The 14,591-nt window shown below is 47.7% G+C and overlaps 1 protein-coding gene across 1 annotated transcript in view; it reads right to left on the bottom strand.

Annotated features, from left to right (window-relative positions):
* The window catches only part of LOC139752485 (uncharacterized), a 160,993-nt gene that overhangs the window by 21,303 nt on the left and 125,099 nt on the right, over window positions 1–14,591 (bottom strand). The window contains exon 3 of the mRNA XM_071668316.1: window positions 476–605. Coding sequence (XP_071524417.1) covers window positions 476–605 — 130 coding nt within the window. The remainder of the gene's footprint in view (window positions 1–475; window positions 606–14,591) is intronic.

The following is a 14,591-nucleotide window of genomic DNA, read 5'->3' as shown; positions in this document are numbered from 1 at the left end:
AGTAAGTCAACTTATTCTTTCCTTTATAATTAACGTCTGCAGATCATCGGGTCTTCTGTTGTCTGTCCTGTACATACTCTCACCACATACAACACTACATACAGCTCCCCTCACCACACAACATTACAACCCCCACTCACCACATTATTTTATAGTCCCACTCCCTCTATCCCCACACATTACAACCCCCACTCACCACATTATCTTATATTCCCACTCCCTCTATCCCCACACATTACAACCCCCACTCACCACATTATCTTATAGTCCCACTCCCTCTATCCCCACACATTAGAACTCCACTCAACACATCATCCCACAAGTCCTACTCATCATACTGCATCACTAACCCCTCTCACCCTACAACATTACAACCCCACTCACCACGTTATACCATAAGTCCCACTCATCATACTGCATCATTCACCACACAACGTTATAACCCCACTCACCACTATCTCAGTACACCACTCACCACTTAACGACCAGTCCGGGTTGTTCCCACTCGTCCACTTGGTAGTCGCAGTCCAGTACGACCTCCGACGCGTTGGCTTCTACGACCTCAGGCACCGTAAGTCGTACGATGGACACACCCCCGGTACCACCTGCGACAGGACGGGGTAGTTAGTGCCATCTTGCAAGATAGGGCAGTTAGTGGCATGTGGCAAGATAGGGTAGTTAGTGGCATGTGGTAGAAGGGTAGTTAATGGTCCTTGGCAAGAAGGGGGCAATTAGTAACCTGTGGTAGGAGACGGTATTCAATGGCCTGCGACTAGAGGAAGTAGTTAAGGGTCTTTGGAAGGAGGGGTTAATTGGTGGTCTGTGGCCAGAAGTGGTAGTTAGTAGTCTGTGGAAGGAGAGGGGTAATTAGTGGTCCTTGGGTGAAAGGGGTAGTTAGTACCTGTGGTAGGAGAGGGGTACTTAGTGGTCTGCGACTGAAGAAAGTGGTTAGTGGTTTTTGGAAGAAGGGGGTGGGGTTAGTGGTCTGTGGAAGGAGAGGGGTAATTAGTAGTCAGTAGCAGGAAGGGGTAATCATTCGCTTATGATAGGAGACGAGTAATTAGTGGCCTGTGCAAAGAGGAGGTAGTTACTTAATTAAGCAGTTTACCGTTTTGCCTTCGTTATCCCTGTAAACTCACGAGTTAACAGTAAACTAACAGGATAATAACTAGGAGGATGTGACGACCTATATGCAGGAGGTAAATGCTAGAATGATCTGTACTCAGTCAATAGACAAGTCAGACGCACTATGGCTTACCTCAAAACACAGTTGCCAATGTTTCATCCATTTTCTTGGCAGGACAAAACCTGTTTGCTGCTGGGGTGATTTATCTTCGAATGTAAAATTGCATTGTTCAACGGAACGGTTGTGCCAGCAATATGGGGGATTGGAGTAGAAAAAATATTAAGGTTGAATGGTTGTACCCATGAACAATGCCAATCACCGTTCTGGAACGAAACGCAACATGGGTGTGTTGTCGGGTTGTCTGTTCAGTGTAAGTTCGTATCCAAAAGTCACTTGGTAGCTGTCCAGTAGCCTCCTAGACGTCCGCAGGAGCAAGCATACAAAGGATCGGAAGCCCTGGGTTCGACAGTGGCTACGAAGTTTGCGCGTCTATGATTCCGAATGGTTTCTCCGCCTTGAGATACGACCCACACACAGACACTAGCCAGGGTCCTGGGAACGAGGTGTTGGAAGGTGAACCCAGGTACACGTACCTCACCTGATGTATGACCTCCTGACCCAGGTACACGTACCTCACCTGATGTATGACCTCCTGACCCAGGTACACGTACCTCACCTGATGTATGACCTCCTGACCCAGGTACACGTACCTCACCTGATGTATGACCTGACCAAGTGACCGAACCCAGAGCCTTACATCGACCTCCTCTCTCGTGTTCCTCTTCCTCAAAGAACAGATGTAGAACCAATACATCTACGTTATCGATGGTTCTCTCGTCTCCTAGGAGAACACAGTCTCGTGTCTCCTTCCCTCGACGGTTCTCCTATCACGCAGGAGACGCCAGGGCGTTCTCCTCCGCTAGGAGATCCTCCTGCAGGGGACAAGGAAATATCGTGTCCTCTTGGTCGACAGTTGTTTAGTTTCCGAAGCCATGAAGAAGCATCTCCGGAGTCTGTGACTCCAGAGAGCGATCTCTGGGGGGCTCTCAGGGGTTAATCTCTGGGGATTAGTTCTTCCTCGACGATCCCCAACTTTCTAAGGACACGTCAAGTTCAAACTTATTTTCCAGGAAATGAGAGGAACCTCCCTATACCTCATCCTGGGTAAAGAAAAAAAAAATGTCATTCATTTTTTCCTCCAGGATGATTTTAATCAAGGAGGACTGCCAGATGATCAGCCAGAGCTGGAAGGCGAAGTTCCCCCTGGGGGAAAATAATTTGTCTCTAACAAGAAATAATCAAAATCTGGAAAGTCTGGGAATGGAAGTGGTGAAGAAACTCTGATTACTGTGGCCTATTGTTTACCATCAGTACTGCAACAGCTGGGTGGAGCCAGCTGACGAAGTCTGCTCTCTCTCTCTCTCTCTCTCTCTCTCTCTCTCTCTCTCTCTCTCTCTCTCTCTCTCTCTCTCTCTCTCTCTCTCTCTCATTATCTTCATCCTCTCACTTGCCTCTCTCCCCACAATCACTGTTTCCTGTCTTAGATTCGTCTACTCTTCCTCTTCTCATATTGTCTGTCCTTCTTCCATCTTAACATTAAGTTCAATTAGATTTTCATTTCCTTTTCTCCGCATTTTCCTTTACCCTCATGTGTTATCGTCCCTTGTGATAGATGTTCCTGAATCTATCTATCCTTATTCAGTTTTCCCTTCCCTCTATGTCTACAACCCTGAATGATTTTACTCACGACTTACTTATTATCCATTATTCATCTCTACCTGCAAACATCACATTATCTTATCTCCCTCCTACAACATGCAAACCTACACCAGCGTTATCTTATCTCCCTCCTACAACATGCAAACCAGAGTTGTATTCTCCTGTTATCACTTCGTCTTTATATCATTCTGCATTATCAAATTTTTTTCTTCTTTCCTGTCTACATCACCTTCCACTAAGTTATCTTCCCCTACATCATATGTCATATCCGCCAGACCCCTTCAATAACTCCCCATGACGGAGTTGTGGATGGGGAGGAGCCTCATGCTTTACTATCCTGTCTCCATCTATAGTGGTGGGTGGGGAGGAACCTTCTGCTGTACTGTACTGTCTCCATCTATAGTGGTGGGTGGGGAGGAACCTTCTGCTGTACTGTACTGTCTCCATCTATAGTGGTGGGTGGGGAGGAGCCTTCTGCTGTACTGTACTGTCTCCATCTATAGTGGTGGGTGGGGAGGAGCCTTCTGCTGTACTGTACTGTCTCCATCTATAGTGGTGGGTGGGGAGGAACCTTCTGCTGTACTGTACTGTCTCGGTTTGTACAGATCAGGAACCTAAGATATTGTTACTATCCTCTAGCAGATGACCTCCTCACACGGTCAGGTCAACTGTTCTCTGGCTTTCCCACGTACTCTCATGAACTTCCATGTACTCCCGCGTACCCCCATACACTCCCATAGACTCTACTATACGTACACTGTCCATTTACTCCCGTATACTCCCATGTACTCCCATGTACCCCCATGTACTCTCATAGACTCTACTATGAGTACACGGTCCATTTACTCCAGGATACTCCCATGTACTCCATTGTACCCCCATGTACTCTCATAGACTCTACTATAAGTACACGGTCCATTTACTCCAGTATACTCCCATGTACTCCTAAATACTCCAGTGTACTTCCATGTGCTCACTTAGACTCCCATATACTCTCATGTACTCCCCTGTCCGCTGTCCACCTCAACCTTCCCCCAGCAATATCACCTACGCTCTAGATGACCAGTGTCCCTGGATGATGTGGTCACGTATGGTGCCACACATGTTGGAGTCGAACGAAAAATTATTTTGAAAAGTTGGAAGAAAAGATACAATGATGATGACGAAGAAGAAGGTACTATATACCTGCTCTATGAACCAGTGACGTATGTATAATGAACCAGTGACTGACGTATGTATGATGAACCAGTGGAGTATGTTTAATGAACCAGTGACGTATGTATAATGAACCAGTGACGTATGTTTAATGACCCAGTGACGTATGTATAATGAACCAGTGACGTATGTATAATGAACCGTGACGTATGTATAATGAACCAGTGACGTATGTTTAATGAACCAGTGACGTATGTATAATGAACCAGTGACGTATGTTTAATGAACCAGTGACGTATGTATAATGAACCGTGACGTATGTATAATGAACCAGTAAGACTGTGTGATCAACCAGTGAGACTGTATAATGAATCAATGAGACTGTATAATGAACAATTGAGACTGCATTATGAACCGGTGAGACTGCATTATAAACCAGTGAGACTGCATTATGAACCAGTGAGAATGTATAATGAAGCAGTAAGACTGCATTATGAACCAGTGAGACTGTATAATGAAGCAGTAAGACTGTATTATGAACCAGTGAGACTGTATAATGAAGCAGTAAGACTGTATTATGAACCAGTGAGACTGTATAATGAACCAGTGAGACTGCATTATGAACCAGTGAGACTGCATTATGAACCAGTGAGACTGCATTATGAACCAGTGAGACTGCATTATGAACCAGTGAGACTGTATAATGAACCAGTGAGACTGCATTATGAACCAGTGAGACTGCATTATGAACCAGTGAGACTGCATTATGAACCAGTGAGACTGCATTATGAACCAGTGAGACTGTATAATGAAGCAGTCAAGTGTGTGCAGGTCGACCTTTCCAGGTAATGGGAGATAAATGCTCGTCACTTACAACAAGACGTGATCCTTCCAGTTCCTGGAACTATGTATCAGCTGGAATAATGAATCATGACAAATTCTAACATATCCAAGTGATGGTTGATGTCGTCCTTACAATAGTTAATAACCAATATTAACAACCCGTCCCCCCCCCAACACCACCACCCCCACAATGTCTATTAGTAACCTTCATCCCCTAAGTGTCTATCAGTAGACTTGTGGACTGTTGAAACATCTTTAAAACACAAGAGTAAATAGTTCTGGAACATGGAACTCAGAGGTTCCTCAGTGTTCCATCTGACGAAGGATGAAGCAGGTGGTGTCCAGGTCTACTGCCACAGCAGGAGATGGTTCCCTCCTTCAGGAGAACCTGGCGTCGACGAACTATTTTCCAGCTGGGGTTGGAGACCTAGGGAGACCCTGGCCAGGTTTTTAAAGAGATGTTTGTAGTCTCTCGAAGGCTTAGTTTAAAGTCTCGCAGCAGTACGGACGGCCTGCTGAATGATTGAGGGGGGGTGGGGGGGTGTTCTCGTGTTCACTAAGGTCTCGTTGCTCAGTTAACGTGGAGGTCTCGTCGCTGGGAATGTCTCTCGCCATATGATGTCTCGTATTTGCGATGTCTCTTAGCCGATCAAGTCTCGTAACTGGGAAAGTCTCTCGACTGATGAGGTCTCGTGCGAGGTTGGGGTGGGGAAGCTATACATATCTCTTGGCCAATGAAGTCTCGTGGGAGATCTCGTGATAGACGGGGGTCTCGTAAGTCTATCTCTTCCAGATGACGTCTCGTTACCATACCGCCAGGTAATGAGTTTCCTCACAAGGTGTTCAGCAGGTAAGTATGGACGTATGGTATACACATGGCAGTACAGTGGAAAGACAGATAACAGATAACAGTCCTTGGCACTTGTTAAGGGTCAAATGACTGACTAAAGATGATTAGACATAAGGCGAGAAGTTACATAGATAAGATAACCTCCATCTTAAGTGAGGTATGAGATAAGGCTCATTACAATCATTTGACCTCTTGCTCTGACTGTCAATAGACCAAGGCGACTTAGGGAATTATTACTGAGACAATGTAACTGTAAAGTAATTATATAATTCCATTAATTACCTCTAAAATTTAGCCGTATTTGCCTTCACTGGAAACTGGGAGAGAATTTAGACTGGACAACTAAACTTGTTAAAATAATTATTTTGCTGTAGCTAAAACATACGAGTAAAGTTCTTAATTACATACTTATATAAGTTAGAATAAAATGTTGCCTTCAGTATTTCTGTTGCGGTGTCACTTTTTTATGATAAGGGAAAGTAATACTATAATGTAATTCTTCAAAATGATGTAATAAATTACGAGCCACAAAACATCCTTTCAATCTTTTTTCTAAATTTAAAACGTTCTAGGAAAACACCAATTTGTCCTATGTGAAAACCGTGTATATCTTTTTTTTATACTGAATCGCCGTTTCTCGCGTTAGCGAGGTAGCGCCGAGAATAGATGAACAAAGGCCAAATTCGTTCACACTCAGTCTCTAGCTGTCATGTGTAATGTACCGAAACCACAGCTCCCTTTCCACATCCAAGCCCCACAGAACTTTCCATGGTTTACCCCAGACGCTTCACATGCTCTGGTTCAGTCCATTGACATATATATATATATATATATATGGTGCTACCGGACTCAACCTGCTCGACGTTACGTTGGCTAGTATAAAGTCACCTTTGGCGTGGCTGCGTCCAATCATCTCTCTGCTCTCGTGAGGTGTTTGGGTTGTAATACAGTAGCAGAGACTTCACTAGACGCAATGATACACTAACTAGAATGTCGCAAATATCATTTGATGACATGATGAATAATTGTATCTTCAGGACAATGATAGAATACGGAGACAGATGAACGAACACACTTTTTTTGCAGGAGACAATCCTGATGAAGGGAAAATCATTAAGTAAAGAAAACGGGGAGACGGTGGACGACTTGAAGAGCAGCTGACGAGATTGATTCTTAACGTCTGAGATGGAGCGAGGCCAGGCTACTGGTGGACTCCAGGGGTGAGGGAGGAGGAGTGAGGGGGCTACAGGGGTGAGGGAGGAGGAGTGAGGGGGCTACAAGGGTGAGGGAGGAGGAGTGAGGGACAACAAGGGTGAGGGAGGAGGAGTGAGGGGGCTACAAGGGTGAGGGAGGGGGAGTGAGGGGGCTACAAGGGTGAGGGAGGAGGAGTGAGGGACAACAGGGGTGAGGGAGGAGGAGTGAGGGGGCTACAGGGGTGGGGGAGGAGGAGTGAGGGGGCTACAAGGGTGAGGGAGGAGTTGTGAGGGACTGCAGGGGTGAGAGAGAAGTTGTGAGGGGGCTACAGAGGTGAGGGAAGAGTTGTGAGGGTCTCTAGGGGTGAGGGGAGGCAAAGTTTTCAGGAGGTACAGGAATGAAGAAGAGAGTCAGTCATTCATTACGTTTAAATTAAGAAAATATAAGACTGAGATTTCCTTTAATATTATCATTCAGTTGTCGCACCTCCGCTGAGGTGCTTGAGGACCTACGTTAAGTGTGTGGCTCGTGAGGGAGAGGAACTGTTGGCTTCACTACTTCACACATTGCTACCCAACACCTCGCTATCCTACATCACGATTCTCCCATGATAATGATGATGATGATGATGATGATGTGTGTGTGTGTGTGTGTGTGTGTGTGACATCAAGGGAGATCACATCTCCAAGCTCTCCCCCTCTCTCTTGTCTCCCCTCCCTCACACTCTCCCCGCTCCTCACACACCTAGCTTCCCGTCATGTCGACCCATCTCCATAATAAGTGATGGAATAATGTCTCCCTCTCGATTGGTTATCACGTGAGCTTTGACACTCTCGGGTCAACATGACATTCCTTCCTTCCCTCCTCCTCAAACCCTCTCCACCACTCACTCCTCCCTCACCGCCGTCTGCCTCCTGCTTCCTTACAACTGCCTTCATAAACCCAAGACTTGGACATGATTTCCCACACTGGAGGACCTAACCTAACCTAACCTGACCGCTACACAGCAGAGGTGGGTACTATCTTCTCCTCTGAACATCTGTTTGTGTCACACACAGGACTTACATGTCCTGCTATGACGTAGTCGTCCTACATCACACTTGCCTTCCTGCACAACACGGATTCTCTTCCCTTACTCTGCACATATTACTTTGGCTTCTGCCCACACTGATAACCCACACATACCTCAGCCACATATTTACTAACACACATATACCTCAGCCACATATTTACCAACACACACACCTCAGCCACATATTTACTAACACACATATACCTCAGCCACGTATTTACTAACACATACATATACCTCAGCCTCATATTTACTAACACATACATATACCTTAGTCACATATTTACTAACACACACACATATACCTGAGCCACATATTTACTAACACGCACATGTACCTCAGCCACATATTTACTAACATACACACCACTACCACACCCACATATTTACTAACACACCACTACCACACATGACCACAACTTCACACGTAACCCTTACCCATCTACATACCAGCGCTCCATCGCCTGCACACCATTTAACCCACCTAACCGGCCTTTCCTGCACCACCTGCACCCACCTCCTCCCCACGTACACCCCTCCTCCCGGCACACACTACGCTCGGCACCCAAGTGTTTGGCCAAGTCTGTGGGAGTTTTGCCCATTTTAGTATTCACGAACTCCCTCCCCCGAGGCGAGAGGATCTCCACCTATAAACGCCTCCTCCATTCCAGTCGACTTGGCTCTCCAACTCGGGCAGACTAGCACGAATAACGTCCTTAGGGATAGGTGTGGGTTAGTGCCCTCCTACCTGGCGCGTCTATGCACTGGCTGGCGAGGCCTCTCATGCATAAATATTCGTGTTGTAATGTGGGTAAGAACTCCTTCCAAGGTATTGGATCTGATTTTTATACTTATCAGAGGGGAAGGGCCTCACTCGGGATCCCGGGATATATCCCAACACTTAAACTATTAGTAGCGTTCTCCGTGTGGCTCTGGGGTCCACTGTAGGATCACAGACGTGTGTATGATTCCCTGGGTATAACCTTCATCTGGTATTCATTGGCCAATTAAGTCAAGCATCATAATAAACAAGTTAACAATCCAGGATCGTGAGGTTCACTGCTCATTAGTCGCCCCTGCAGGGTTGTTAGTGTCTAACTGTACTGCTTTACGAATGTTTGTTAGTGTCTAACGGAACATTTGATTATTTATTTTGCTTTGGCCTCGAAGGGTCAATACGTTGGTCAAATTCTTGTCAAACGACGCGAGGGAAGGTATTTTCACCCTTCGGTCTATGTAGCGGAAGGTCTGTTGTCATTGTCGGTGTCGTTTGTTGGTTTGTTTGTGCGTCAGGTGATTAACATGATGACGTAACACCTGATCCAGCAAACACATGTAGCACGTCATATGACCTGAGGCCTGAGGTCATGACCCAAGGGCTCAGGTCATGACCCAAAGACCCAAGTCATGATCCAAGGGCCCCAGGTCATGACCCAAGGGCCTCAAGGCATGACCTAAGGGCCCCAGGTCAGGCACCGAGGGTCCCAGGTCATGGTCTAAACCTCAGGTCATTACCTCAGACCTCAGGTCATGACCTGTGCTTCACAATCAACAGAAGAGCTGGGGAGAGAATTGAGGCCCGTGTGTACGAGGACTGTAATATCTGTATTGGTCGACGATTTTAATGGAGGATTTTTTTTCTTTTTCGTAGCAGAATGCATTATCATGATTGTGTGTACCGTGGAGGTGGTGGTATCTCTTCATTATCATACGTTCCAAATGTTTTCATCAGAAATATGGCCGGAGATGCACGTCAGCCACAAGATTCGACATCTCCCGTGAAATCGTCCGTCTGTCTGTAGTTGCAAATGTGTGTCGTGTGTTTTGCTGGTGAGAGAGAGAGAGAGAGAGAGAGAGAGAGAGAGAGAGAGAGAGAGAGATCAGTCTCTCCATCAAGACTGAAGCTGATGTCGATCATGAAGTAGAAGGTGGGTCACTCCGTCTGGGGGTTGATGGAGTGATGGAAGCGGGTCTTACTGTGGGTTATCATCATTATCATCATCATCACCATCATCACCATCATCATCATCACCATCATCACCATCATCATCATCATCATCATCATCGTCGCTGTAATGATGAGAGGCTAATGAATCAGCGTTGGTGATGAGTCTTCCCTCCTCCCCCCCTTCCCCTCCCCCCAGATGATACGCCCTTAAAGGCCTGATGTCTCCCTGGCTGGGCGGGAAAGCGGGCGTGGAGGAGGAGGAGGAGGAGGAGGAGGAGGAGATGCCTGGGAATCGTTTCCACACTACAGGTTCTGATGTTCAGTCACATAACTCACCATTTTCTTTGTGGTGTGACCCACATTGGTGTAATCAATGTAATTGCTGCACAGACACGTGTTAAACCTATTAAGTGTTCATCAAATCCTGGCCTCGACCACCACGTCCTGGTCTGATTCAAATCACTGTCATTTGAACTTACTTTTTTGTCTCATTTTTCGATTATCGTATATTTTTCAACGGTGTTGTTTTCCACAGGATGTACTACACGCGAGTCCCATGGATGTATGAAGGAGTTGTTTACATGGATCTGTTTTTTCCCAGGATGTAGGAGAGGTAGGGTGAGCAGTGAGTGGGACCCCCTCGTCTGTGTGTCTGCTGGGTTATCCAAGGGTAGGATGACCTGGTCTTGGGTCATGGTGGCGTGACCTGGTCTTGGGTCATGGTGGCGTGACCTGGAGAGGCTGAACATCGTTACTCGGGAACATGTTCATTTTACACTCATGCTGAGCATCCGTGCTCTGTTGGACGTCAAGGAAAACGGACTGGTACTGGATAACTGTATTGTAATTGCTTTTGCCGTGGACCACAAGCAGTGGATGAATGTTCTCCTCCGTTGCCCTCTGGCTGGTGATGTCTTCAAGCACAACACACCTTCGATTTAGAGATGAATATGTTTTCTAATCACTCCTCAAAAAACTCTCATGTTCCCAGGACGTTTTGTTTATAATCTTAATGTTTCAGGTTCATCTGACGTTTTCTAATTATCCGTTAGATTGTCATCAATCCATCCACTGTGACATGCTTCACCTCAACCACTGTACCATTCATCAATCCATCCACTATGGTATTCATCACCTCATACACAACACTATTGATTGATTCATCATTTGTGATCAACGTCAACTCATCCACGACACCAGCGATCAATCTGTCTATCATGATACACATCATCCCACCCAGGACATCATCAATCCATCCATCCACTTTGTTGTCCATCATCTCAAGTCATCCACACGTCCTTAACACTGGGGGTGTCAACCTCATCCACTCAACGAATCATCACCTCATCCATTATCATCCTCGCATCCCTGTTGGATGCTTGGTCTTCCTCATGCACTATTACTCCTCACCTGACTCATCTAAAACTCATGAACTGAACAATTCCACTCACTGTTTTCCTCATCTTTTCAGCCAGAGATAGATATTTCTACCAGGTTTAATGTAGCTATCGTTAACATCCGCACATCAGCTTAACGAAGCCATGCTGTTAAACCCACCCTCATACGGTGACATCTGCTCAACGAAGCCATGCTATTAATCCCAGGCTCATCTGCCTCACATCGCCTCGCTGGGTAATCTCTCCCACACTCTCCTCATTCAGCCTCACACCAGCTGTCTGCTCGTTCTGCTGAACTCTACCGGGTACTTCTGCCTCACTCTGCCTCCCTCTACCTCACCATCATCAGGCGTCATGTACCTTGTAGTTGATCCTCTCACCCTAAGCCCCTAACCCGACATGAATAGGTGATTCGCCAGTCTTTGTGGTCTCCCTGCCCCCTCCCATCCCCCCTCCTCCTCCTCACCTGAAAGTTCAGAGGGCAGTTTCAGCGTCTCGTCTCGTCGTGGAGACTCATTCAGCAGACATGTCTGCGTCTCTGTCGTCCTGAAGTTCACATCTAAGCTGACTCTCTCGTCTCTCATGATCCCTCATCTTGCTCGTGGCTCTTGATCACCTTCGCCGGGTCATTAGACCTTTTTCTTAATATCCTCCAGCCTTTTTCTTGCTAAGTCAGCCACCTTTGTCTCCCCCTAAAAGCCATTTAGCCATTTTACCTTTTCATTGGCTTTTCTTTAAGTCATTTACCTTTATCTTTGTTGTCCTACTTAACCATCCTTCCGTTGTGTTAACTATAAAGGAATAATTTCGTGATAATCATCATTATCCCAATTTAATACCTGATTTTCGTTCTGTGCCCAGTAGCTGGTGCTGGTCGAGAGCAAGATGGCTGACCTCATCACTCCTCCTCATAACCTTATCCTCCTACCGTTCCCAACAGCTGGTGCTGCCTGAAGGAAATGTTTTCTCTGTGTTGTTTATGGTTAGTTTCATATTTCGTGCAAACTCAACCATCTGCAGCAGGAGAGAGTGTCAGAACTGACGACCCACCTGCAGCAGGAGAGAGTGTCAGAACTGACCCACCTGCAGCAGGAGAGAGTGTCAGAACTGACCCACCTGCAGCAGGAGAGACAGGCAGAACTGACCCACCTGCAGCAGGAGAGAGAGAGGCAGAACTGACCCACCTGCAGCAGGAGAGAGTGTCAGAACTGACCCACCTGCAGCAGGAGAGAGAGGCAGAACTGACCCACCTGCAGCAGGAGAGGGAGGCAGAACTGACCCACCTGCTGCAGGAGAGAGAGGCAGAACTGACCCACCTGCAGCAGGAGAGGGAGGCAGAACTGACCCACCTGCTGCAGGAGAGAGAGGCAGAACTGACCCACCTGCAGCAGGAGAGAGAGGCAGAACTAACCCACCTGCTGCAGGAGAGAGAGGCAGAACTGACCCACCTGCAGCAGGAGAGGGAGGCAGAACTGACCCACCTGCTGCAGGAGAGGGAGGCAGAACTAACGACCCACCTGCAGCAGGAGAGAGAGGCAGAACTGACCCACCTGCAGCAGGAGAGAGAGGGAGAACTGACGACCCACCTGCAGCAGGAGAGAGAGGCAGAACTGACCCACCTGCAGCAGGAGAGGCAGCGTGCCGAGGTACCTGGGGCCGGGGGGAGCCCAGGGGTTGCTGGGGGGGGAGGGGGGGAGTAGGACGGTGCTGCAAGGGGCGACGGGGAGAGAGACATAGCCCAGGGATCCGTAGGAGGCGCTGCAGAAGACGAGCGTTGACGGCAGCGCCGCCCCAAGTGGCTCTCGTTAGCTGAAGGAGTCAGAGGAGGAGGAGGAGGAGTCGCGTGGGGCGCCCTGCTGAGGAAGACGAAGCTCTCATGGGTCGCCCGGGGGAGAGAGAGAGAGAGAGAGAGAGAGAGAGAGAGAGAGAGAGAGAGAGAGAGAGAGAGAGAGAGAGAGAGAGAGACTTGGCCTCTCATGACCTGAGGTACGTTGACTGTTTGACCAACTGACCCCGTGCCCTGCCCTGCCCTGGCTGGTCATTTGGGGGTCATTTTCAGGCTCGTCAGAGGTCAACGACCATTTGAAATACCTCGAACACAACCTTCAGGTGTTCACGATGATTGATTAAGCCTTCAGCGTCTGATTGACGCATAGGGCACTTACGCATGACCAGGGCTACGCCACATCGTGCGATTTCAATGGCGTAGCAAAGGAGGTTCTAGTTACGTGGCGATAATTTCTTAGCGGATAAAGGAAAGACGATAAATGAAGGCAATATAAACGCGTCGGGGCATTCACTTGTGAAGGTCATGTTGTTCCACTTGTTCGCTACCCGTAGAAAAGGTCAGGCAAGGTCACAGCAGAAGGTCAACTGTGGGAAAGGTCATGCGAGTCGTATTTCATGACGATCATACGAGGATTTGCGACACATGACGGGCGTCAGGTCGCTGTCAGTGAGAATCCATCGCTTTCGTACGTAGCTTAGAGCCGCGCAGGCACGTGCGTGAACCATAGTCAGCAACGCTAGTCACTGCTGCGTACTGCGTGTGTGTGTGTACACGCTAGAGGCCCCTGTAGGACCAGCGTTTGTGCCAGGTGTAGGTAAGTACATTCACTCTGGTCGAATGTAGGTATCGTCTGGTCGAGTGAAACGTCTGGTCGCGGTATGTACCAAGGGCGAAAGTTTCGCCCGTCTTAAGTTTCCAGTTTCATCCTCGGGTGAAACAGACGTGGTCACCTGGAGCATTCCAGCTCTGACGTCACTGGATAGGTGCCTCGCTTGTGGGTGGGTGGGGGGGGGGGGGTGATACAGGTGTGGTGGGGGAGGGGGGTGCAACAGGGGGGGGGTGGTGGTGGTTCTGGGGAGGGGTAAGGGAGGGGAGATATGGAAAGAGGTGAGGGTGAGGAGGTGAGGGTGAGGGATTTTAGGGAGGAAGTAAGACGAGACGCAATGAAAACGGGGACCTCTCTCTCTCTCTCTCTCTCTCTCTCTCTCTCTCTCTCTCTCTCTCTCTCTCTCTCTCTCTCTCTCTCTCTCTCTCTTTCTCTCCAGCTTTTACGCTCCTAGTTAGAGAGAGAGAGAGAGAGAGAGAGAGAGAGAGAGAGAGAGAGAGAGAGAGAGGACAATGAACTCAAGTTCTTAAAATAGGAAGAGAGAATTCGCAAGGGTTAAGTTCACTTTGATTGAACTCCCTCATGAACAATGATCCACACTTCTCCACCTTCAACATGTGTGGTCAGTATTGCATACTGCTCATGGAACGCCCCACTCCCTCATACTGCTCA

Source organism: Panulirus ornatus, chromosome 2 (assembly GCF_036320965.1).
Source record: "Panulirus ornatus isolate Po-2019 chromosome 2, ASM3632096v1, whole genome shotgun sequence".
NCBI lineage: Eukaryota > Metazoa > Arthropoda > Malacostraca > Decapoda > Palinuridae > Panulirus > Panulirus ornatus.
This window is presented reverse-complemented; position numbering and strand designations above follow the sequence as displayed.